Here is a 22,571-nt window from a genome sequence, read left to right on the forward strand (position 1 = left end):
ACCGTTTTCAGCCGCACAAGGCTCTCAGCAAATGAGCTCCAAAAAACTGCTGTACACAACCTGCTTAGCACCAGACAGCAGACAGACAAAGTTAGTGACTGGCTGGTAAACATAGTGGAGCATTAACAGCTAAAGAGCCAAATATATCCCGCAGCACATGGCCAGAAATTATTAACATTTCCTGGATCCAATGCTTACATGTAAAATGATACACCCTAAATCGACTTTATTAACAGGCTGAACACTTTTTATTTGGTCAATTTTGCAACGATTCAAACTTAAAAAGAAAAAGCTCATAAGAAAATAGGCGGCAGTGTTGGATAGACTGCACTTAGTGTACGAGTGTTTTTGATCAGACATCTAAGGTCCGAGCAGGTTCACTGCCCCATCTGAGGAGCTGACAACGATGCAATGCAGTCCAACTTTTCTCCATGACACCATCTCATCTTCCACCTGTTACACATCTGAATGTGTCACACCAGGTCGCTCGGGGAGGACTGACTGGGATGAGAATTCTCATTATGTAACTTGCAATGGTGGGGATTCGAGCTGGAGCATGACCTGTAGGTCCGTAAATAAATCATCCCTCCACAATCCTACGAAGTAGATTGCCCAGACCGCCCTTGGCTAGCTGGAGGGGGGTCTTCTCCTCCTTGTTCTCAATGTAAATGCTGGCCCCATGTTCCACCAGCATCTTGGCTGCTTCCACTCGCTCCTCATCGCACGCCAGGTGGCTGGTAACAAAAAAAAAATGCATGGGGAATTGTCAATGTAAAAATGCCTTTTGCATTTTAATTTTTTCAGTGTTTAAAGCACCACAAATTAAAACCCATTTACCTCCATTACATTAGGGCAGATGTACAAATCTCCAAGACTGATATCTCAAATTTAAAGCGAATAAACCAAACCCATCTGGATGACTGAATACTACTAAAGGAAGTAAGAAAACATGTTTTAAATTTGGGTGAATCAAATTTTAAGGGTTTGTGTTTATTCATTTCAGCCGACAGTATTCAGCTGCACATGTATGTTTGTACCAGCAGCCACAATGGTGTATAAGACAAATACTTATTCACACATACAGTGCTGTGTTGCCCTGTGAGTCCTGGATGTTAGTTGAGGCACTCTGTTTGAGAAGCAGCTGGATGAGCCGGTAGTTTCCCTTGGAAGACGCTCTGTGCAGGGGAGTGGACTGATACTTATCAGTGACATTGGGGTCTGCTCCGTTTTCCAACAACAGCAGGGCAATCTATAAAGAGGGAAAGCCATGTTAATCACAAGTCACTGGAGCGTAACCAACTTCTCACCAACTTCCCATTCGCGAGACATTCACGTTTTCAGATCCTGTCCTGTTGGTTCCGGTGTGGCATGCCACAGTTCATGAGTGAAAGTCCGTGGAAATGACGTATTTTTTTCCAGTAAATGCATTTCTAATTTAGATGTCCTTATATGTACGTATGTTCTCACCCTCTGCAGTGGTGAAGAATGTACAGCAATTTTCTGTTTTCCAATCCAATCCTATATTAAATACTAACAACTGTAACAATATAGTATATACTGTGTAGTTAGTGTACAAGAAATATATGTACTGTACTGTTGTGTACTAGTGGGAAATGTTTCAATACACGCCCTGACAAACACCAGTCAATGTGCCCATTAAACTTCACAAAGAGAAAATTATTTAAAAAGTGTACCATGTAGAATTTTCCTTAAAACAGCAACAACCAAAAAATGTTTAGACTTATACAAAGCCACTGGAAGTCTGTGGCAGCGCATTTATCTGCAGAAACTCTGCCCTCTGCCTGTAAGTATGAAATACATATGCAGTTGAACAGCAAAACAAATACAAGACTAAACTGGTTGGCATTTGGACAAGATAATATTAATGTTAGTCCAAAGTTATTAAACCATATGTCGCAGATTATATTGTTCTCTGGAATAAAACTGTAAAGATAAACTTCTTCACTTTCTTAATGTGTGCCTAAACACATACTTCCTTAACAACTGATAATATCAAATACACACATTTTAACTCCTTTTACCTCAGTACAAGAAAGTAATGATATGCTCACTTCAGTGTGGTGATAAGCTGGTCCACAGTTTGCTAATGCAGGGTTGGGGAAATGTCTTAATTAAAAACTTCTGACTAATGTGGGGTTACAGAGTAAATGGTAGGGAGAACCCCTGTGAGTTTTATGGACTTCCCCAACAAAGTAGCCTCAGGTTCAGATTCAGAACCAATAATACTACTGCTATGACAGAATAATGCAACCAATTCTGAGATAGTGCTGTTGCTCTCTCAAAAATCGAAATCAAAATGAATAAATAAATTCAAAATCATCCATCCATCCATCCATCCATACCAACAATTACTTTTGGAATTTATCTCTGCTGATTGTTTATTTGATTAATTGTATGGTTGATATAACAACAACAGAAAACTGTTAAAAAGTCCATCACGGTTTCCTTTAGCCCACAGTAATGTCATCAAGTGTCTTGATTGTTTGATTTACTGTCCAAAATCCATATATTTAATTAAATATGATGATAAAACAAGGAAAGGCTTCCAATTTGCATTTTTAAGAAGCTAAAACTGCAAAATGTTTCTTAAAATATGACTTAAATAATCAATTGATTGTGAAATTAATTTCCAACTACATTTCAGTTGTTTGAATAATCACTTAATCAACTATCCATTGTATTCTAAAAAAAAAAAATATGACTCAATATATTTATAAATAATAGATCTAGATATTGAAAATATAACACTACTAAATGTAATTATTAATAACATTTAATTCCAACTATATGTATAAAGCTACTTGAAAGACAAATTTGAGATTATAAACATGTAGCACAGTTGTGTGGCATGTACATGTAGGCTACATCAAACTATCAGCCAGACTTACTGCAACCTGACAACCTTACCTCATATCTGTCTTTAGAGGCAGCATAGTGCAAAGGGGTACATCCATTTTGATTAACTGAATTCAGCTGAGCTCCTTTAGATATCAGAGATCGTACTATGGCTTCTCTGCCTGCAGATGCTGCAATGTGAAGAGGGGTCCATGAAGCCTGCGAAGTAACACATCACATGGGGTCATCACAAAACAAATTAATTGCTGTCTGTTCATATGCTAGATCAAACTGATGTCTATCTATCCATCCATCCATCATGTGGCATCATTATAAAACTGCAATAGCCCTATTACATCAAATCAAATGTCAGTACATTTTCCACATTTACATAAAAACCTTTATTTTAATGGCTTTTGTATGTGCAAAATTCTTTGGTGCAAGGAGTGAAAGAGGTAGCTGCAGAGGTAGCTGCAGTATTAGGACTACATTATATTGTAGGGTGCACCTGTCTGCTCCTGTCTCCCCTCTACCACCTTAGAGGACTCAAACACTGCATAAAACATTTAACAAAATTCAGAATAATTAGGCCTACGTCATCTTGCAGATTCACGTCAACTCCCAGGTCAAGCAGAAACTCCACAATGTTGGTGTGTCCAGCAGAACAAGCCCAGTGCAGGGCGGTCCTACGGTCCTGAAATTACAGAGACATTGCTGGAAAAAGTGGAAACCTTCACTTAGCATTTGTCATTACTTCAATGTGTCATTATTTCAAGCTGTCATTATTACAAGCTTTCTTACCTGGTCCGTTTTGCATGCAAGCGTTTTATCTGACAGAATGCACTGTTTTAATTCCTCAAACTGTCCCGTGTAAGCAAAATTACAGACCTCCACGTTTGATACAGATCCCTCCATTGTTAAATATAATGTAAATGTCAAACAAATGTTACATTAGCTAGCCAAGCTGGGGTGCTCAGGAGTTTATTCGTTTCAAGTTTGAACCATAGACTGTTTGAAACAGGGGAGCAATGACTCAGGAAATTATGGACTCCACTTCCGCCCGGCTGTGTTTCCTCTTCAAAAATAAAATACTATCAGTGGCATCACCTGACAGTGAGACTGATTTGCCACGTCATTTTATTTACATTTAAGTTATTATTTCATTTAAATCACGAAAAAATACAAAATTTGAAAAGTGAGAGGTCTGAGGCCTTCACTGCAATTGAAGGAACATACAAACATTTTACTTTGGTAGGAATAGCAGGTGCCCGGAGGAAGTAATTCAAGCGGTAAAATGGCGGCGCTAGCTAAAGTATGCTAACCGAACGAGAATAAGAAAATCCCATTTAACCAATACTCTCTATTTTTCTGCATCCCGTCTGATAGCAGTCAATATTTCAGTGCTCTTTCAATCAATATATATGTACTAATGGCAGCCTTGATTGTAAGTTTTAAACTTTCGCCACACTTTTATGCTAAAATCAGTCAACTAACATTAGGGCGTTGTTTTGCTAGCCAGCGTTAGTTTCCAACGTGCGCCTTTTAACGTTATATTAACCAGTCGCCGACCACTACTTTGTTGAATTTGATTAATCGTGATCAGCATTTAACTAATACGTGATTGTCACACTAGGATTTCAGGACCCATGTCGACCAGTCATGCAGATATTCAGAAGAATTTGTCAACATTTATTACGACTGTATGGATAAGAAAAGAAGGGTGAGTGGTGGTCTTGTTTTGTTCTCTGAATCAAAAAACCTCAGTAACGTTACTTAGATACGTTATTTTAAATCATAATGTATGTTATGAGCGAGAGCTTGACGATATATCGACATGGCCAATATAGCAGGCAGATTTCAGATTTACATATATCGGTATTGGTGTATCAATGTTTGGAAATTACAGTCCAAAATTGACAAAGAGGTGACTTGCACTGACGCCATTACATCGTTTGGTCACCAGAGAGCAGTAACAACTTTGCTTTTCAACTGTAAAATGTCCCCCTGAACACATCAGGTCATCCCTATCCAAAGGGGAAAAAACAGCTGAAATATTTGATTTCCCCTTCCCATATAGATTTCAATGCTATTCAATTTATAGGGCAACAGCTTTGGTGCGTTTACTTCCTGTCAGCTACTAAGGAAATAATAGCTTCCTTGTTAGATGCTGTATTTGATTTTCAAAAATAAGCTCTTGAAGCTTGGAAAATTGCTTACAAACATAATTTTAATGTGGAACAATCAGTTTGTAATGTCTAGAAATAAGTCCAGGTGCATTAAAATGGATTGATAAGGGTGTAATCATTGTCTTAGATGTACTTACTTATAGAGGCAACTTCTTCAGATATAAAACTTTGTTCAGGATAAGAGTATAGATATTTCTCAGAAAGAAGAAAGTTTGGTCAGACCCAAATAAATTCCACATTCAAAGTAATATATAAGAAGTTCACTTTATGATATTACATACTACCCAGTAATACATTACTATAAAAATTTAAAGCAGCTATTTCTCCAATATGGTCTTCATGTAAAAAAGAAATTGAATCCATTTCTCACTTATTCTATCAATGTGCATAACTCACGAATTCTGGTTTGACGTTTCTCTGTTGATTTATCTGAGTTTTATTAGATTTGACACCAGTATCGGAAGACATGGTCCTGTTTCTTCATTGTCACACAGGCTCACAATCTATTGACAGTGCAGTCAAGCTTATATGTCTTGTTGGTAAATATAACATCCACAAGAAGAGCGTGCATCATATTACACCTAATATCTGACTGTTTTGTACTGAGCTACAATATCTCTTTGATTCTGTTTCTAAGAAAACAACAAAGAGAAAAGCCATTAAGACCTCTCAAATAATCTGGAAAATTACATGTAATAAAAACAAATAAAGTGTATTATGTCTAGGTTTATATCTCCCTCATACATTTTAACATTATAAATACAAGGGGATCCATTTAGAATGTTTATGTTGTCAAGTTTGGAAAAATCCTGGCTATAGAGCACACTATTTTCTGCTTTTGGTTGTTATGTTTGTTCAATCATTCACTCATTATTTATTGGCTCCTTTGTCACAGAATTTGACCCGGCTCTACCTGGACAAGGCGACCCTGGTGTGGAACGGGAATGCAGTGTCAGGACAGGATGCTCTGGGCGAGTTTTTTGAGTCACTGCCTTCGAGCGAGTTCCAAGTTCAAACCCTGGATTGTCAGCCAGTTCATGGTTAGTGGGGAAATCTCAAACCCAAAATATATTTAAGTGCTATTGGTGATTCTCACATCTTAAAGTAGGAGAACTGTGCGAATGTGAAGCAGAGCATTAAAATGCCAATAAATTAAAGTGGGAAAATATCTAGGTTATAATTTAAATGCGATGCTATTTCAGTGAAGTAGTGCTAATCCAGCATCACTCTACCCTTTTTTTCCATTCCCAGAGCAAGCAACTCAAGGTCAGACTACACTGCTTGTGGTGACTGGTGGGACGGTCAAGTTCGAAGGGAACAAACAGCGTTTCTTCAACCAGAACTTTCTTTTGACAGCTCAGGCGTCACCCAACAATGACCAGCCTGTTTGGAAGATTGCTAGTGACTGTTTCCGATTTCAAGACTGGAATAGCTGAGGCTCTCTTCGTCTCCGCTTTCCCCTCTAAAATGTACAAACACTCAGCAGTGATAATCTAGATGCTCTTTGTTTATTTCTGTTTTGTAACAAAATAAAAGTCTTATACATGTTATGAAAAAAAAGTTTATTTTTTTAAATGTTGAACAAGGCATGTGACCATAATGATGGAGTAATAAATACAAATACGATCACCAAAAAACCAACTGTAAAGTGACTGTCAGTGTCTGCTTCCTTAAAGTTTTAACGATGACAATCCATCAGCACGAAAACACTTTGAAAAATACATAGAAAACACTCCTGTAATATTACAATGACTCCACCTTAGATAACCCGATGATAGCAAATTGTACATTAACCTGTTAACTGAGGTAAAATATGCACAGTATGACTATCCAAAGCATCGGAGCAGTTGATTAATAGTTAAGCATGCTTGCTCTTAAATAAATGAGGTGCCCACAAGAATTTTTAACAAAAGGGGCTTTCTTTACAAACCAACTATTGACAATTTCATATATTAAAACATTTGCTTATCTTCCTGAGTCATTTATGTTTATACATTTTGGTCTTACTTTCTGAAAAAAATGGACACAATTACAGCATAAATAAAACACTGGTAACAACAAAAAAAAATATAGGTGGATAAGCAGACATGATCACGAGTATGTTTTATTCTACAGACAGGTGACACAGGAAAAACCTGAATCAATGAATGGCAATTAACATCCTATTGTATGAAAGAGGAAAAGATCCAAGTGACTTTGAAAGCAGGTTCAACGACTGCTTAACTAGCTAGTGTTTCAGTCAGAACCGTCACTGAAGGAATATCTGCATTCAGATCTATGGGAAAGAAAAGAAAATACGGTCAAAACTGTGGTCGATAGCGACCATTTGATGACCGTGTTGTTTGTGCATTGGTGCAATATGCAAAGAAAAACAGGACCAACTCATCTTTAGGTGATTGTGAATGTTGACGCAGGACGTGATCAGACCGTCAGCAAGAGCAGCAACAATTATACAGAGACGGATATCAGTAGGGTTGCGGTGCATGTACCCCTTTTTACAAAAATAAATGCACATTTAGGAGTTCAGTGGTGAAAAAACAGAGGCACTCGTCTACAGGGATGTCAGATGAGTCATTATGGGTGAGTGCACCAAGAGTACGGCACAGGCCTGAGTGTGTGACCCTTACAGTGGGAGATTCAGTGGCTCTTTTTTTGCTGTGGGAGGCATTTTGCTGGCATGGGTTTGGTCCACTTGTCCCCTCAGAGGGAAGAGTCACTGCAAATCAGCACAAAGTTCTGAGTGACTACTTTATTCCTATGTCGAAACATTCCTCCCCTGATAGGAGTGGTCTCTTCCAGGATGACAACACCCCCATCCATAGGTCACTGAGTGATTTGATGAGTAAGAAAATGATCTGAATCATATGCTGTGGCCTTCACAGTCATCACATCTCCACCTAGTGGAACACCTTGAGGAGATTTTAGAATGACGTTCTATGACACATTGTGTTGGTTTTTCCTTTAATTTGTCACCTGTCTGTATATATGATGCATGTCAGTGTATCTCTGGGTTGGGGACACTTCCTCAAGTAAACATAACAATGGCAGTTTAACCAGTTTTGGAACAAAAGCGTACACTACTTGCTTTATCTAGATGCCACCTCTGCTTGATTACACAAGTACTGCAGACTGAAGGCACAGTAACATCAGTACTCCAACTTTACAAAAGAGCAATACAAGCCTCCACGGTGATTACAGTTGTTAATATTTTCAATGGGAGTAACAACAACGCATCAGCGACATATGGAGGACAGTGGTGCTTTTTAATCAACTACAACTAAGAGCCAGGAGATTTAGGTGGATGGCAGTTAATTGCTATAATGGCCGCAGACCCTTCTCATGGATTAAGAGTTGCCACTTGAGTGCATTTCTTTGACAATCAAAACCTCTACACACAAAAATAGAAAGCAGCACATATGGATAAACAGCTACAAATATCTACAGCTTCAGCTTTTCTCTTCAAGACATTTTCATCTGGACGCCTGTGGTACACAAACAGCATCAAAATCCATTGGTGTACCAGGAAGATTATTTACAGATCAAAACAGTGGTTATGGTGACAATGGGGAGACTTTTGGGTGAAATTTGGCAAACTTATTTGCCCCCGTACATTCTCTCTATGTGGTAGAGATAGTGGTTCTTCAGCTCTTTCCTCTTCAGCTTGAACGCATCTGTGACAAGGCCTGTCTCAGGGGTCCACGGGTCTGGACTCAAATGTACCTTCATTGGAATCTCAAATCGCTGGAGTTTAACTGTAGGGATTAAAAGTGAAGAGGAAGAGAACGGTGATGCTCACAGTATAGTACAATGAACAATGTGCCTCATTCACCCACTGTTTAACACACTTACAAAGTTTTCATGAAGATTCTGACATTGAATTTTTTTTTTTTTTATATTGACTTGTTTGTGTTCTCAGGTAAGAACAGAATCTATGCACCTTCAAGAGCTTGTGTTTTATTTAAATTCTATACTTGTATACTATTATAGGATTTTAATTAAATCATTTATAATATTTCTAATAATTGTTTCGAGTCTTTTACTAAGCATTATGTTCTTTTAAAATAAATAAAACACAACCCTAAAGCTGTGCTCACACTAGGAGCGACACGGCAACAGGCTGCAAGTTATTTTCAATGGAAGCTGGTGACGCCCGACACGTGTTGCTGCTGACAGGCATGACGTGCTACATGTAAAAGCTGAGCTGGCCTCAACTTAATTCAGCGTTTGTATGACGTCAATTAATCATACATTTTTGTCTCAACTTGTGGCACTGTTAGCTTAGTTAGCTGATGTTATGCTAGCTTTATGTGGATTGCAGTGCACATGGGGGTGCAAAGAGGCGGTGAAATGTGATGTTAAAATGGAGCTCAGATATTGATTAAAAGTATAGATGTTTTTCAACCACATACAAACTTTGGATGACGTTTAGTCGAGTTGCTTTGTGGCAAGTAGCAGTAGCCCGTCACAACACAACTATGTCAACAAGGGTTTAAGCAGCACTTCACCAGGGACTTGGCGATGTTGTAGCTGATCAAGCTGTTGCTGTGTCACTCGTCGTTTGAACACTTCAAATCACATCAATTACGTTATTTGGGAACCATGCCATCAATTTGTGATTGATCACGATATTCATCGGGATGTACACAATTAGTCAACTAAACGATGCTACCATATCTAGTCGGCACCAGAAATACTGGTCAGTTAAACCAATTATTGAAATTATTATTTTATTCATGTACACATTTGAATTACATATTGACATAATTTGCACTGAAATGTCATGCATTCCTAGTAAAATATTTCTTTTGCCCCACCCCACAAGTAACGAGATGGGAAGTGGGACAAAGATGAAATCTTGTAAAACAAGTTTGGCAGAATTTTAATTTTTTCTTGTGAGTTGTTGGAAAAAGTTCGTAACGCATGGTGCAAAGTGCCACACATATCAGCTTCACTTACAATATGATTTGTCTCTAAAAATGTGATTAAGATTAGAAATAGCTCTTATGATGTATTAAAAAAAAAAAAAAAAAAACTGAGATGGTGTTTATCCGTATAGAAAAATATGCGCCTAATTTTTCTATCTCCTGTGTTTTCTTACTTTAAGACTAGTTGACTGGTCCAAGTTTAAACTTCCATGAAAACATCAGGGAAATTACTTGTTAGAAATACCCCTCGCTATTTATAGGTCCTAATAGGCCTATTCCTGCACCCTCGGTCTACTCGCACAATCGCATATTTATTGATGCATCAAGATATTGCAAATTGTGCCCTGAGGAGAGATCATATCTTCCAGGACCACGTAGATCTTTTTGCAGAGAGTAACAAGGGTAAGCCTGTCCCTTAGTGGGTGTCTCCTGATTTAACCTTTTTTTTCCTCTATCAATTATGCACCACTCACCAGATACAGCTTTCACTGAACGAGCATTACATGAATCTTTTGTGTTATTTTGTATCCACTACTGAGCTCGTTTGGTGTTAACTGGCAGGGCTCTGATGATTAGGTACAGCTGCCATACGCTTTCAGTTTACCAGGACAATGGGATTCGTTATCAAAAACACATGTGCAAACAACTCTGCCATTTAAGAACACGTCATGAATCTGACATAGACTTCTCTTAGGACCTTTCTCAAGAACTTATTTAAAAAAAAAAAACAACTTAGGAAGACACTGATGACCGAGGCCCAACGCTCTTTTCTTCTAAAATATTGGTTCACAGCATCAAGAACATGTATTGGCAGAGATAAGGATAGAAGAAGTATGCATACAAGTAATGATGATTAATGCAGCCATAACACAATATCATGAAAACACATGGGCATTTCTTACTGTTAGCAGCAACCTCCTTGATCTCCTTCAGAACTTCTCTTTCCATGTCGGGGTGAGTGCAGATCTCCTCCCATGCCCCCTCTATGCCTCTCTGCTTGGCCAGTGCTGTCATCCTTCTCTGGTTGGGGACCACAAAGCTGATCACGTAGTTCTGATCACTGGAAAGATGAATACAAACAAGGTTGATAAAAGGCGACAGAGAAAAATGTGGGCAGTCACTGCTGAAAATTTGCAGTTGAAACATTTAGAACAGTTGAAATAATCAGCTGAGGTCATAGTTGAAGTGGCATTCAAAATACAAAACTGAAAGTTGTAATAGTTAGACAGGAAAGCAATTTTAATTTAACTGATAATACCAAAGGAAGTGTTAATTTAACTGTAAGCGCTGACAAAAATTTAAGTACCACTTGAAGTTCAAGAACTGAAAGGAGCTGAAATGTCAGTCAAAGCTTCGTCAAGTCAGTTGAAGTGGAAGTCGTGGAAGAATGTCGTGACAGTTCAAGTTAAGCACTCCACCCCCATTTTGTAGCGAAAATGCCTAAAATGACATACCCAAATTAAAATGACTGTAGCCTCTGAACCACTCTGACTACATGCATGCATGAGGTCTTGCCAGAAAGAAAACTCCCCTGTCAGAAACACTCTAGGTGATACAGACACAGAGTAATGGGCCTCTGAAGTCAGTAAAAAGTTGAAGATTTTGCTTAAAAAAAAATAATTAAAAAAATGTTTTTCAGGATTATTAACTGTTTGTGGTTTCATCTGAGCAGTTAAATAACACTGTGGTGCTGTAGGCACACTATCAATGAACATTTGTTTCAAATTTTAAGAAGACTGCTCAAAGTATGACCATTCTACAGTGTTTTTTCCATGCAAAGATCCAGGCGGAGCTCCAAATGACAAGAGTGCTCACTCGGCTTCAAAACAGTACTATCAGTGATCAAACAACACTCAGCCAGCTTCAAACATTGTACCTTATTGAAATCAGGTGTGATTATGATAGCTGATGTTGTTTATGACACAGAAACACCATAAAATATCACCAAATAAAGCCATATGAAGCGCGCCCGTGAGATACGATTTAACAGAGGAGGGAGGGAGCGCGGATGCCGGCGTCCGAGCGGAGTTAGGGAGGTTAAAGTTAAAGTCCCACTGATTGTCACACACCTGAGTGTGTGAAATTTGTTCTTCGCATTTGACCCATCCCCTGAGGGAGTGGTGAGCAGCATGTGGTGATCTAACTGTGTGTATCTACTGAAAGAAGTCTGTTGACGTTTCAGCTTAGGACTAAAGACAGCTGGAGTAAACTGTGTATGAATAGTAGAAGTTTATTTAAGTTGAAGTTTATTTACTTTATTAATCCCCCTGAGGGGAAATTCAATGTTTTCACTCTTGCCTGTCAATTACACACAGGTCCGAAAGACACACACATGCACAAACAGGACCTATACATGCACAAAGTGGAGAGATGTCAGAGTGAGGGGGCTGCCCTTGGTCAGGCGCCCCAAGCGGTTGGGGGGTTCGGTGCCTTGCTCAAGGGCACCTCGGCCTCAGCCACCAGTCCACGCTCCATATTTTTGGTCTGGACGGGGACTCGAACAGGTGACCCTCCGGTTCCTAACCCAAGTCCCTATGGACTGAGCTACTGCCGCCCATAAGTTGGGCTTGAACACTTTCCAAAGTCTGAAAAGTGTTTGAGAGGTTGGGCTTAAACACTTTCCAAAGTCTGAAAAGTGTGTAAGACCATCCTCCCGTCTCCCATCTGAAGCTGTAGAAGTTGACCTGAAGGGGTTTGAAATGTTGGTGCAAGTGTAGGGATAGCAACTCAAGTGTCAGCTGAAGAGAACGATGAATGCAGCTGAAAGCTTTAAGGACAATATATGAGCTGGAAAAGTTGAGAAGCACACAGCTGATATTGCTGGGATATCTTGAGCAATGCCTGGGGTGATTATACAATATTTGAGGGCGGCTTCATTATTTATTTATTTTTGAGGTTTTCATATGATTCTTTAGCTTTCCATTACTGTTCCTAATACATGATTTCACATCAAAATGCTATTTTCCCCAGCACTTCTAAAAACGATGACGTTGACACATATAAACAAGTTTTCTTGATCTTACACTGTGAGTTTGGAGAAGCAAACAGGAGCATAGGGCACTGATGTTAAGCAGTGTACCGCTGAGAACACCACATTAGTTTGGTTCCAATGTCACACAATAACGCACACAAACTGAACGATCAAGGCAGTGGCAGACCAGTTCCCATGTTCTGCGAGATTAAATTGCCGTTATTGTCAGCGGAGTCTGGTGGACTTGAAAAGCGGGAAAGAGCAGCTTCAGTTTCCAGTTGGACAGGACTGTCAGACGGCAAGGTGAAGCAGTAATAATAATCTAAATATAGCGTACACTTCAACTGTTATCGATTTTTTTTAGGTTGTCCTTTTGTAGGCAGCCTAAATACATTTTGCTGCTGCCCCCGTCCACAGCAACCAGACTCCTGACAGAAACAGAACCTTTACCTCTCAGCTCAAATTTTCCAGGCTACTACTTTCCTCACTCTCCAATGTTCACACTGTCAATGTCAGCCAACAGCATGTGTGGGGGTTTAGGGAGGGGAGGGCAGTGGTGGCTGTAACTATGAAATACAAATACAAATATTGATATTTTAACTAGATTTGAATACAAGAACTAAGAGACTATTTGTAAGAGTGAACAAATATTAGTTTGCGTGCTTGTCCAAGTATTCCTAAATATGGATATGAAAAAGAGGCAACGGGCAACTTTAGTTTTTCCTAAACAAATGAAGGCAGTTTACTCACCTGTTTGCGTAAGCACATATGTTGTCTATGAGAGAGCAGTTTTTCAGAGCAGACTCGACTTTACCAAGAGACACGTACTCTCCGGCCTGCAGTTTGACCAAGTCTTTCTTGCGGTCTAAATGAGAAAAGATTAAATCAGTTCACAACCCTGCTCTGTTATCAAGCACCCAACAGTTTGCCTGTCAGAAGTTGCGACCACACTGACAGCAGATTAGCACTATGAAATCATGTATGAATGGTGCTCCTTTTACAGACACTATCAGATGACAACCATGGGCCCAAGATAAGTGCAACAAGTCACAGAAAAAACATACACACCCACTATTTGTAGACAGCCATCTGCGTAGATCTCTCCTACGTCTCCAGTGCAGAACCATCTCTGACCTTTTTCATCCACAAAAAAGTCCTGATCCTTGCTTTCATGCCTGTAATAACCCATGGTTACATTGGGACCGCCGATAAGGATCTCCCCTCTTGGGTGTGGCTTGTCCTTGCTGGTGTAACCACCTGTGAGAGAGTGAAAAATAAAATAGTTGAATAATATAGAATTAAACAGTGGCCCAGAGAGCTCAACGCACTACAACACAGTGAAAGAACACAAGCAAATGAAGAAACATCTTCACCAACCTGATGACACGTGCAGCATTTAGAAAATATTCACAGACTTGATGAAACACAAAAACATCAGCTCGACCGTGCATGCCAAGCATATAGAAAAAGCACTGCAGGAAGCTCACAACACAACAGAAACTGTTTCCTGGAGACACAAAAAGTGATGCACACAGCTGGGACATGCTTGTTGTTTCCATGGTTTTCGGCTTTCACATTATTGAATTCGGCTATCGTTGTACATTTTTTGTCTTATTTCAACACTGTTAAAATACATGATTCACATATTATTGCAGATATCTGCTGTTAGCCTTGCATTAGCCTGTTGCTTATTATTAGATTGCCAATTCAAATAATCTGACAAATAACACGCGATTAATTATGAAGCAGGCTAATGTTAAGTTAGCGGGCTATAACGTTACTTACTTTTGGAACCTGTGATGGCGATAGGCAAGTTTAACTACTGGTAGGTTTTCTGACAATGTACTGACCCAATGTATTGGGTCACAATAGATCAAACTGAATATTTTTTAGAAGGGAAAACTTTCTCCAACTCTCTCGGCAGTACACTCAAATACGATATGAAAACATTTGAGGTGAGAAATAAGCAGTGCAATAACAGAATCTTCACATTTGATCAGCGCTGACTAGTTTGAAAGTTTGACTGAAGTCTCCTCTGCTCCGATTGGTGTTTTTCATTAACTTGAGGTATAGAAGCGCTAAAAGGCAAAAGCGTAGTTTGAGGACTATGATTTTTTTCACAGATTATCAGTCTCATTTAGTGCATTTAGTGTGAATACAATGACTAATCTCCTGTTGGAGGATACTGACACTAGTCAGATAACTTGGCCTGTGGAGCTATAAATTTGTCTGAATTGGCAGTCTAATAATAAACAACAGGCTAACGCTAGGTTAACAGCAGACCTACAATCTGCAGTAATATCTAACTCTTGATCACTATCTTTACATTTTAGATGATTTTCCAACACCATTGATATAAAGCCAACTCCAAGAGCTTCAAAAGCAGAAAAACATGGCAACAACAAGCCATGTGCATCACTTCTCTTTTTTCTATATGCAGCACGTGTCGTCAAATTAATGTTTTGTGTCGTGAAGTTGGTGAAGATGTTTTCGTCATTTGCTCGTGTTGAGTCTACTTGCACTGAGTTGAACTCTCACAGCCACTGTATAATTATACTGCAATTAAAAAATACTTCTCACACCGCACTGTAATTACAGCATGTACCAGCAGGTTTTTCTACTGTACCTTCAGCCCAGTCTCTGAGTCTGACCTCACAGCAAATAAGAGGAGCTCCAACACGACCAGTGCTGATGTCCACAACTGCATAGTAAGACACAATATCTTAATAACATAATTATTCATTCTCATCGTTACACTCTAATATTTTAAACCTAATCTTACCCTCTGTGATGGTGCCAGCTCCGCAGGTTTCAGTGAGGCCGTAGCCCTGACCCACTGGACAGCAGAAACATACATTCATGAATCTCTGAGTAACGGGGGACAGGGGGGCTCCTCCACACAACATCATCCTCACACGTCCTCCCAACAGTTTCTTCACTTTCTGGAACAACAGGCTACAAAGACAGATTGTTGTGCGTTTAATATTCAACTGGAACACCACAAATGCATTTCGAAAGGACACTGATAGGAGACATGGTGGTTTCTTACGCATTGCAAAGTGGTGCGTCATAGCCCCTCTTAATCTGCTCCAGTTTATATTTGTAGCCCAGTGTAAACAGCGTCTTCTGAATGAAATTCATTTCCTGCACTTTGCTCATCACATTCCTGTTGATGCGATCCATAATTTCCTTTTAAGGCAGGAGGAAAAAAGAAGCGTTAATGTATACGTTTGATGATGAGTGGTTTAAAGTGTAAAGGTTTAAAAATGTGAGTAAAACTGAGCAAACAGAGAGAGGTGGAAAATGAGGAAGAGGGAGAACAGAGTAGTGAGTGATGGACAAAGGGAAGAATTTAAAGCAGAATTCTTACTGGCACAGCTGCCATCAGGGTGGGTTTGAGTACAGAGGAGTCTCCTTTACTTCCTTTCTTTATCTTAGTGGACTAAAGGGAGCAGGATAAAAAACAGAGAGCACGATTGCATCAAACAGCAGCAACGATTAAGCTAATGGCAATAATGTGGACACACAACCACACCCAGGTATGCTATTAGGAAATATAGCATGACAAATACAAGACAGCCTGGTGTTGATGCTGGGTATTACCTGGTCTGAAAGCGTCTGTGGGGACGAGTAGCCGATCCGACAGCCATATGTGACACAGGAGATTTCAGCTGTCATTTCCAGAACATGAGCCAGGGGCAGATAGGCGATGTAAGTATCATTAGGCCTGCCAAAACACATGGAGAGAAAGTAAAGGTTAGAGCCAGCAGCCACTACATGTTTTCCGTTTCTCTATCCAGTTGCCACACCAAGCATTTTTGAGTGTGATTTACAGCTTGTGAATATAAATAGCACAGTCTAAAACATGTCAAATCCATCTCCGCACACCTCTAGATAGCTGACACGTGGTGGTTATTCTGCTGCCGGGAACCTGTCCTTGCTCAAATTTATGTGGAAAATTTTGCAGTTATTATGTTATTTGATAATTCAATGTTTTTAGTTGGAATATGCAGAGGACCACTGGAAAGATGTGTTCTTCAGTAAGAGCTGTGAGGCTGGGGTAATGTGAACCCTGGCTTCAAAAATGGTGAAAGAAAACCTGCTGTGCAAACTCTGTTATACTAAGTCATACATACACAACGCTAAAACTCACCCGAGTCCAGGGATGCGTTCACACTGGCCTGTCATTCCCGCGATTAAGTTACTGTGGACGATCATGACGCCTTTGGGTCTGCCTGTGGAGCCACTGGTGTACATCACCACGGCCAGATCAGAGGGCTGGGGCTTCACAATGGCCTGCTCCACTGCAAGACAAACAAACAACTTATTGTCTTATACAGTATGTGTGAGGCTTTTCACCCCAGAATTTGACAAAGAAGCACAAGCAAGGTGGGTCAGACAAATACGCACTATTCTCAGGCAGCGCGCCCAGCTCTCGTACGGCCTGCATGCTGTGGGTGGACAGTCCTGCTGGGTAGCCTTCTGTGCTCACTTTCTTCTGGTCCACGTAGATCACGTGCTTCAGTTTCGGGATATCTGGAAGCACTCTCTGGACAGAGGGACGGGACAAAGCTGCTATCAAAACAGGACGCCCAATCACACGATTTCCTTTTATAAATAAGAACGGTATCTAGCTCCATATTTGCTGACATATTCTTTTAAGTGGCAGCAACTTGACCAACTTAATAAAATAATCATCTGCAGGAGGTACTTAAAGTAAAAATGTTGTTTGACATGTTATGTTCATAGAAATTATTTTACAATAAAAAACATCATTTATTTATTTTCCCTTTGATCTTATCCTGAGTGTACAATCTGCAAAGATATGCAAAGATTTTAAACAAATATATACACAGAGCCTAAATAAAGTAAATATAAATAAATTCTCTGTTTTCCCAAACTGTGTTTTCCTGACCTTTATCACACTTACCTGTCCTGACACAGTCCAGATTCTGTTGTTCTTTATTTAAAAAGACTGTGTTGAAAATTCCATATAAATTTGACCTTTCTTTACATAGAAAGCTACACCAGCTTCAACATATAACAATGCGGCAAAGCTGATCACATAATAGACTATAATGCTTCCTACTGTAACACATGCATTCATCCATCTGTGTGACTGCAGGCAATATGCTACATTTTTCTGGATTCCCCACACCAACTTTGCTGTTGATGAAATTATGTAATTAGTGTGAATCATCTGATTATGATTATCACGGCTACTTATATGGACGGACAACTTGTTTCATGACCATAGCTTGAACACTGCGTCTCTTGAAATCAGAGGGAGCTGTTCTAATGTTGCACTGTAATGGATTAACTCACTTTCAGTTTATGCTCGAGCAGTTCCACACTGGTGATCAAATGGGTAACTCCAGTCTCGTTCAGTCCGTATGCAATCGCCTCCTCCCCCAGTGTAGCGTAGAATGTCACCACTATAGTAAACACACAACACTCGGTGGGTGAAATCATTCGGACAACAGCTAATTTATCACAGCTTACACAACAGCTTGTACTGGACTATACATACTGCAGTGTACTTACAAGGGAAGTTGTGCTTGAAGCATGCCTGGGCTGCGATCATCCACTCTGCTCTTGTTTCACAGAAGATTGCAATCATGCTTTTGGGCTGTTGCCCCAGGGCTGCTAGTCCACTGCCAAACTGACTGACTGCGGAGTCCACTTCATTGTAGCAGAGCCATCTATAGTCCCCCAGGATCAGCTGGCAGGGGAGAGTGACAGTTTTGCGACATCAGAAATCTTTCTCCACACGAGCAGCACCCTCCCAAAACATATATATAATAATGGGAATCCTTACCTTTTTAAATACTTTACCGCTGGGTTGAATCTCGTTCTCTTCGCTCAGTACATCTCTGGTGCCGAGACAATGTTGTTGTCCAAAACGCTGCACAGCATACTCGAACAGCTTGTCTAGCGTGTCCTTGCCGGGGAAGTCCTCCCTGGCCAGGGAATCAAAGTGGTCCACAGAGCGGTACGGTCCCTCCGCACAGCCTGAAGTGGAACGGGCTTTTATCCGCTTGGACAGAGCTTTTCTTTCCCCAGCACCAGTGATGTAGTACCAGGGAAGGAAGGACAGAACAGAGTACAGCCATACCAGAAGGTGGATTGGAAATAGAAGAATAGATTGCAGGACAGAGTCTGACTGGAGAACCATACTGTTCTCTGGGAAGAGTACGGGTGGAAGAGAACTGAGCAGCAGTGGTGATCACACTTGTTTAGAAATGTACTGGTTCCAAAGATATCAGATGTGAGTCAGACAGGAAGCCTCAAAAACAGCAAAGCCCCCACAGTAGACAAACGTAAGAATCCCACAACCGTTGTATGAAAATACGTGGTCCGCTTTTACACCTAAAGTTGGAATAAAACAGAAAATACAATCAGAAAAAAGTGTATTTATCGAGGACATGTGAAATAACCACCATTAATCAAAGCGTTTTACAAGTCAAAAGTCTGCAATAATTTTCACCCCAAATTTCAGTCATGTGCCAACAGCTGTCTGGAAGAGGAAGTTTGATATTTCACTAAGTTGGTCTAGTGGCACACATCTCACAAAAAAACAGAACCCTAACAAGCAGTGGTTTGAGAATTAAAGAAGTCAGCAATTTACTAAAGTTCATCTACCATCTTAAACTTACTTAACCCAATCCCTTGACAACCTCCTCTTACATCCGCTATGACTGCACTACGCTGACTAAGACATACACACACACTCAGCACTTGTTAGACTCACCTCCTTCTTGCTCTGTACCAAAAAGCCTCTGTATGTCTGTCAGCTTTCAATGCCTAATTATATGTCAGACCTCCTCTGAGGGTGTGTTTCAGCAATCCAAGTTGCCTCCCTTATAGTGTTTGTCCCTCAATATAAAGGGTAGTATGCTGAAGAGCACTGAGCTGCGCGACAACCAATGACAACACTCTTGAAGCTCACCCCACTCAGTAGTCAGTGAGAGGCCATTCAAGGACAAGCTAAGCTCCATAATGACCTTACAATGCAGGGAAGGTGAAGAAGTTAAAACTGACCAAACATAATGTTGCACTTTTATAACTTGTTTTCAATATCAGAGAGGTGTAGGAATTAAAAGTGATGCAAATAAATGTTGAGCTTGTATCTGTTTTTCAGCATCAGAGTAAACAGAACCAGCTGCAAACAAGTAAAGGGATGAAACTGTCCACTGTTAAATGAGGGAATTGTAGCTTACAGCTGTCATGTGGAACTCCTTTCATGTCACCACAACCGACACAGAAAGACGTGACTTCTTCAGTATTATACAACAAAAGGCTTCTTATATTTTACAACAAAAAGCTTCTTATATGTGCGAACATGGCCATCTCTCTACTTAGCTATACCTTATCTAATTCATGATAAATAACAAGTCACTAGTGTGCTGATGTAACCAGCCCCCTCTTATCTTAAAGGCCTCACTTCAAACATGGTGTGATTCACATTTCGGTGAATCACAGCTCCATCCTGCGTCACACAAGTCTTGCATATCTATAGAAAAAAATCTGGCTATGCTCAAGAATATAAATAAAGATTGCTACATTTGAACACCAGAACATTTGCAGCAGAGAGCATTTCGGGTCAGACTGTAGTAGACCACATTACATTCCTGCGTAATGACAGCTTTATGGCAGACACTCCCGTTGATGTAAAACAGCTGTCAAATATTGCTGAGTGATTTCGGAAATTGGTTTTCCCACTTTTTGATGTATATAGGAATTACACATGCAAAGTACTTAATTTGCAAAAACACAAAACATCAGTAACGTTATTCCTGGAGGACGGATTAGCCTTAGCAAATATTAGACAAATGTTAATAAATGAATACATTATATTATGGTGTCACGCAAGCGGTTATGCCCAGCAGGCCTTGGCTTTCATGACACCATAAATGCAAAGCAAGCCAGGACCTGCAAACATAAATTCAGACAGCATTAAAAGCAAAGAAAATCAAACAAAGCAGCAAAAGCATCATACATAGTCAGATCAGTTTGTAAGACCAAGTTTGAGGATTACTCACAAAAGTAATTTATGTGTAAAAGTGAAAAAAAAAGAAATAAAAATAAATACCATTTGCATTAATATTAGCCTTATATATGAATATTAATATGTTCCGGGCATAACGTGTCAGGCACATGAGTCTGTCAATGAAGATGACGTGGTGTAACTGACTCAACCTGGTGCATCAGACTTGAACTGATGAGACAAAATTTCCAGTCTCTCATCACACGTGAATGAGTTATTTCCATGGCAACGCAACGTAGCCATTTTGGACGGATATTGTTAATAATTACATTACATGCTGGGAAATGCCCAAAATCAGTGCGGGAAGGGTGTTTCTACCTACTAAACCTTAAGTTGAAACCCCCCTCCATTCAATAACATAACTATGTTCAAATTAAACCCACAATATAAGAATTTATCGGAGTTAGCTAGCTTCAAATCATGATAACCCGTGAGGCTAATACAACCTAAATACACCTGCGTTATTTAGCGGTAACCCGACAATGGGTGAAGAACCCGGCGGCAAACGGAAGGATGACAAAAGCCGCCACACGTTGAGTGGTACAGCTCGTATCATTGGGCAACGGCGCAAAGTGTGATTAACGTTAGCTACTAAGGATGTAGCTAAAACCTGTTCAACACTGGCCACACAAATTAACCCTAACATAAATCTACAAACGGATAAAGGCGGTAATGAGATTACGGTGGCCGGCTGGAGAATGATACCCTGCTTATCTGGCAGGCTTGAGGCGTTCTTACCTTCAGCGGAGGAAAACACAGTCAGTTGTGTCTCTACCCAGAAATGACCGAAAGTTACCTTTCCTGAGGACATAGAAACCCGGAACTTCTACGTCATCTGATTCCATATTTCTCCACCAATGAGCAGCCGGAGTGGCTTTGCCCTCCGTTTTTTTCCTCCGCTCTTAATACAGATATGTACCCCTTACGTCCACTAGAGGAAAACATTTTACAGGAAATAAACATAGCCTTTTTCAGATGTAATTGACACAAATGTTTGTGTACTTGATGCTCCATGTTTGTAACTGCTACTTTTCTGAAGACCAAAACGTCGTTTATCTATTAAAGTTTATTTTAGATAACAGAACAGATGTGGGGATAATCTTATCTTCACCTGTGGACAGTTTAAAGAATCTGAATGTTTTGTAAGTTTAACCCTTTGAAACCTGAGCAAATTGGCTTTATTTCTTTAAAAAACATGAGGCAATGAGCAATGAAAGATTTTGAGTGAAATTAAATAAAATAAAATAAACACAAGAAGATTTGTAAAAAAAATAAATAAAAAAATACAAAAACCAAAAGAACAAGGAAATTATCTGGAAATAATTCTGTAATGTAATTTTTAAATGGAATGATAACAATTATATAGTTTTTTCCTACCTGTATTCTTTTCCCCCTTTAAAAAAAAAAAAAAAAAAATCTAAATCTCTCTTTTTTTCTTTGTTTTTTTTGTGCAAGTTGGTCATTGCATTTTTTTCCATGTTTCTGAGAAAAATCTTATCAATTTGCTCAGGGTTCAAAGGTCTCAAAAGGTGTATCTGCTTGTTTTTTTCCTCAGTTCAGTCCGTGCACCAGGAACAGACAACAAA

At 39.7% G+C, this 22,571-nt stretch overlaps 3 protein-coding genes across 6 annotated transcripts; 1 reads left to right on the forward strand and 2 right to left on the reverse strand.

The window, feature by feature from the left end:
- Positions 1–225: 225 nt before the first annotated feature.
- Positions 226–3,901, reverse strand: psmd10 (proteasome 26S subunit, non-ATPase 10). The gene is made up of 5 exons (XM_050042915.1): positions 3,658–3,901; positions 3,452–3,550; positions 2,929–3,075; positions 1,083–1,249; positions 226–734 (listed from the first exon to the last, which is right to left on the reverse strand). The coding sequence occupies exons 1-5, from the start codon at positions 3,769–3,771 to the stop codon at positions 581–583; spliced, it is 681 nt and encodes a 226-aa protein (XP_049898872.1). The 5' UTR covers positions 3,772–3,901; the 3' UTR covers positions 226–580.
- Positions 3,902–4,125: 224 nt separating this feature from the next.
- Positions 4,126–6,602, forward strand: nxt2 (nuclear transport factor 2-like export factor 2). Of its 2 annotated transcripts, none has more exons than XM_050042917.1 (4): positions 4,126–4,300; positions 4,490–4,576; positions 5,938–6,082; positions 6,294–6,602. In XM_050042917.1, exons 1-4 carry the CDS (start codon positions 4,286–4,288, stop codon positions 6,476–6,478), a joined length of 432 nt encoding a protein of 143 aa, XP_049898874.1. In that variant the 5' UTR covers positions 4,126–4,285; the 3' UTR covers positions 6,479–6,602. The 2 variants fall into 2 exon arrangements, with proteins under 2 accessions (XP_049898874.1, XP_049898873.1); XM_050042916.1 differs by having other exon boundaries at positions 4,127–4,168.
- On the reverse strand, positions 6,588–21,827 carry acsl4a (acyl-CoA synthetase long chain family member 4a). 3 transcript variants are annotated; one of them, XM_050042910.1, is made up of 15 exons: positions 21,724–21,827; positions 18,757–19,307; positions 18,483–18,660; positions 18,264–18,373; positions 17,349–17,487; positions 17,092–17,242; positions 16,542–16,665; positions 16,309–16,380; positions 15,988–16,127; positions 15,721–15,893; positions 15,565–15,639; positions 14,007–14,195; positions 13,689–13,803; positions 10,870–11,027; positions 6,588–8,794 (listed from the first exon to the last, which is right to left on the reverse strand). In XM_050042910.1, exons 2-15 carry the CDS (start codon positions 19,111–19,113, stop codon positions 8,637–8,639), a joined length of 2,139 nt encoding a protein of 712 aa, XP_049898867.1. In that variant the 5' UTR covers positions 19,114–19,307; positions 21,724–21,827; the 3' UTR covers positions 6,588–8,636. The 3 variants fall into 3 exon arrangements, with proteins under 3 accessions (XP_049898867.1, XP_049898869.1, XP_049898870.1); XM_050042912.1 differs by lacking the exon at positions 21,724–21,827 and adding an exon at positions 19,690–20,199; XM_050042913.1 differs by lacking the exon at positions 21,724–21,827 and adding an exon at positions 19,595–19,673.
- Between the last annotated feature and the right edge of the window lie 744 nt (positions 21,828–22,571).

The sequence above is a fragment of the Epinephelus moara genome, chromosome 4, assembly GCF_006386435.1.
Source record: "Epinephelus moara isolate mb chromosome 4, YSFRI_EMoa_1.0, whole genome shotgun sequence".
Lineage (NCBI taxonomy): Eukaryota > Metazoa > Chordata > Actinopteri > Perciformes > Serranidae > Epinephelus > Epinephelus moara.

What these genes read in the sequence shown, in the direction of transcription:
- psmd10 (XM_050042915.1), bottom strand. Translation starts at nt 3,771, where the DNA reads ATGGAGGGATCTGTATCAAACGTGGAGGTCTGTAATTTTGCTTACACG. An exon ending in ACGTGAATCTGCAAGATGAC is followed by an intron (nt 3,076 to 3,451) that starts GTAGGCCTAATT and finishes GTTACTTCGCAG; the next exon opens with GCTTCATGGACCCCTCTTCA. An exon ending in CCTCTAAAGACAGATATGAG is followed by an intron (nt 1,250 to 2,928) that starts GTAAGGTTGTCA and finishes CCCTCTTTATAG; the next exon opens with ATTGCCCTGCTGTTGTTGGA.
- nxt2 (XM_050042916.1), top strand. An exon ending in GTATGGATAAGAAAAGAAGG is followed by an intron (nt 4,577 to 5,937) that starts GTGAGTGGTGGT and finishes CCTTTGTCACAG; the next exon opens with AATTTGACCCGGCTCTACCT. An exon ending in GGATTGTCAGCCAGTTCATG is followed by an intron (nt 6,083 to 6,293) that starts GTTAGTGGGGAA and finishes TTCCATTCCCAG; the next exon opens with AGCAAGCAACTCAAGGTCAG.
- acsl4a (XM_050042910.1), bottom strand. Translation starts at nt 19,113, where the DNA reads ATGGTTCTCCAGTCAGACTCTGTCCTGCAATCTATTCTTCTATTTCCA. An exon ending in CTTCAAGCACAACTTCCCTT is followed by an intron (nt 18,374 to 18,482) that starts GTAAGTACACTG and finishes TGTTTACTATAG; the next exon opens with TGGTGACATTCTACGCTACA. An exon ending in CACAGACGCTTTCAGACCAG is followed by an intron (nt 16,381 to 16,541) that starts GTAATACCCAGC and finishes TGCTCCCTTTAG; the next exon opens with TCCACTAAGATAAAGAAAGG.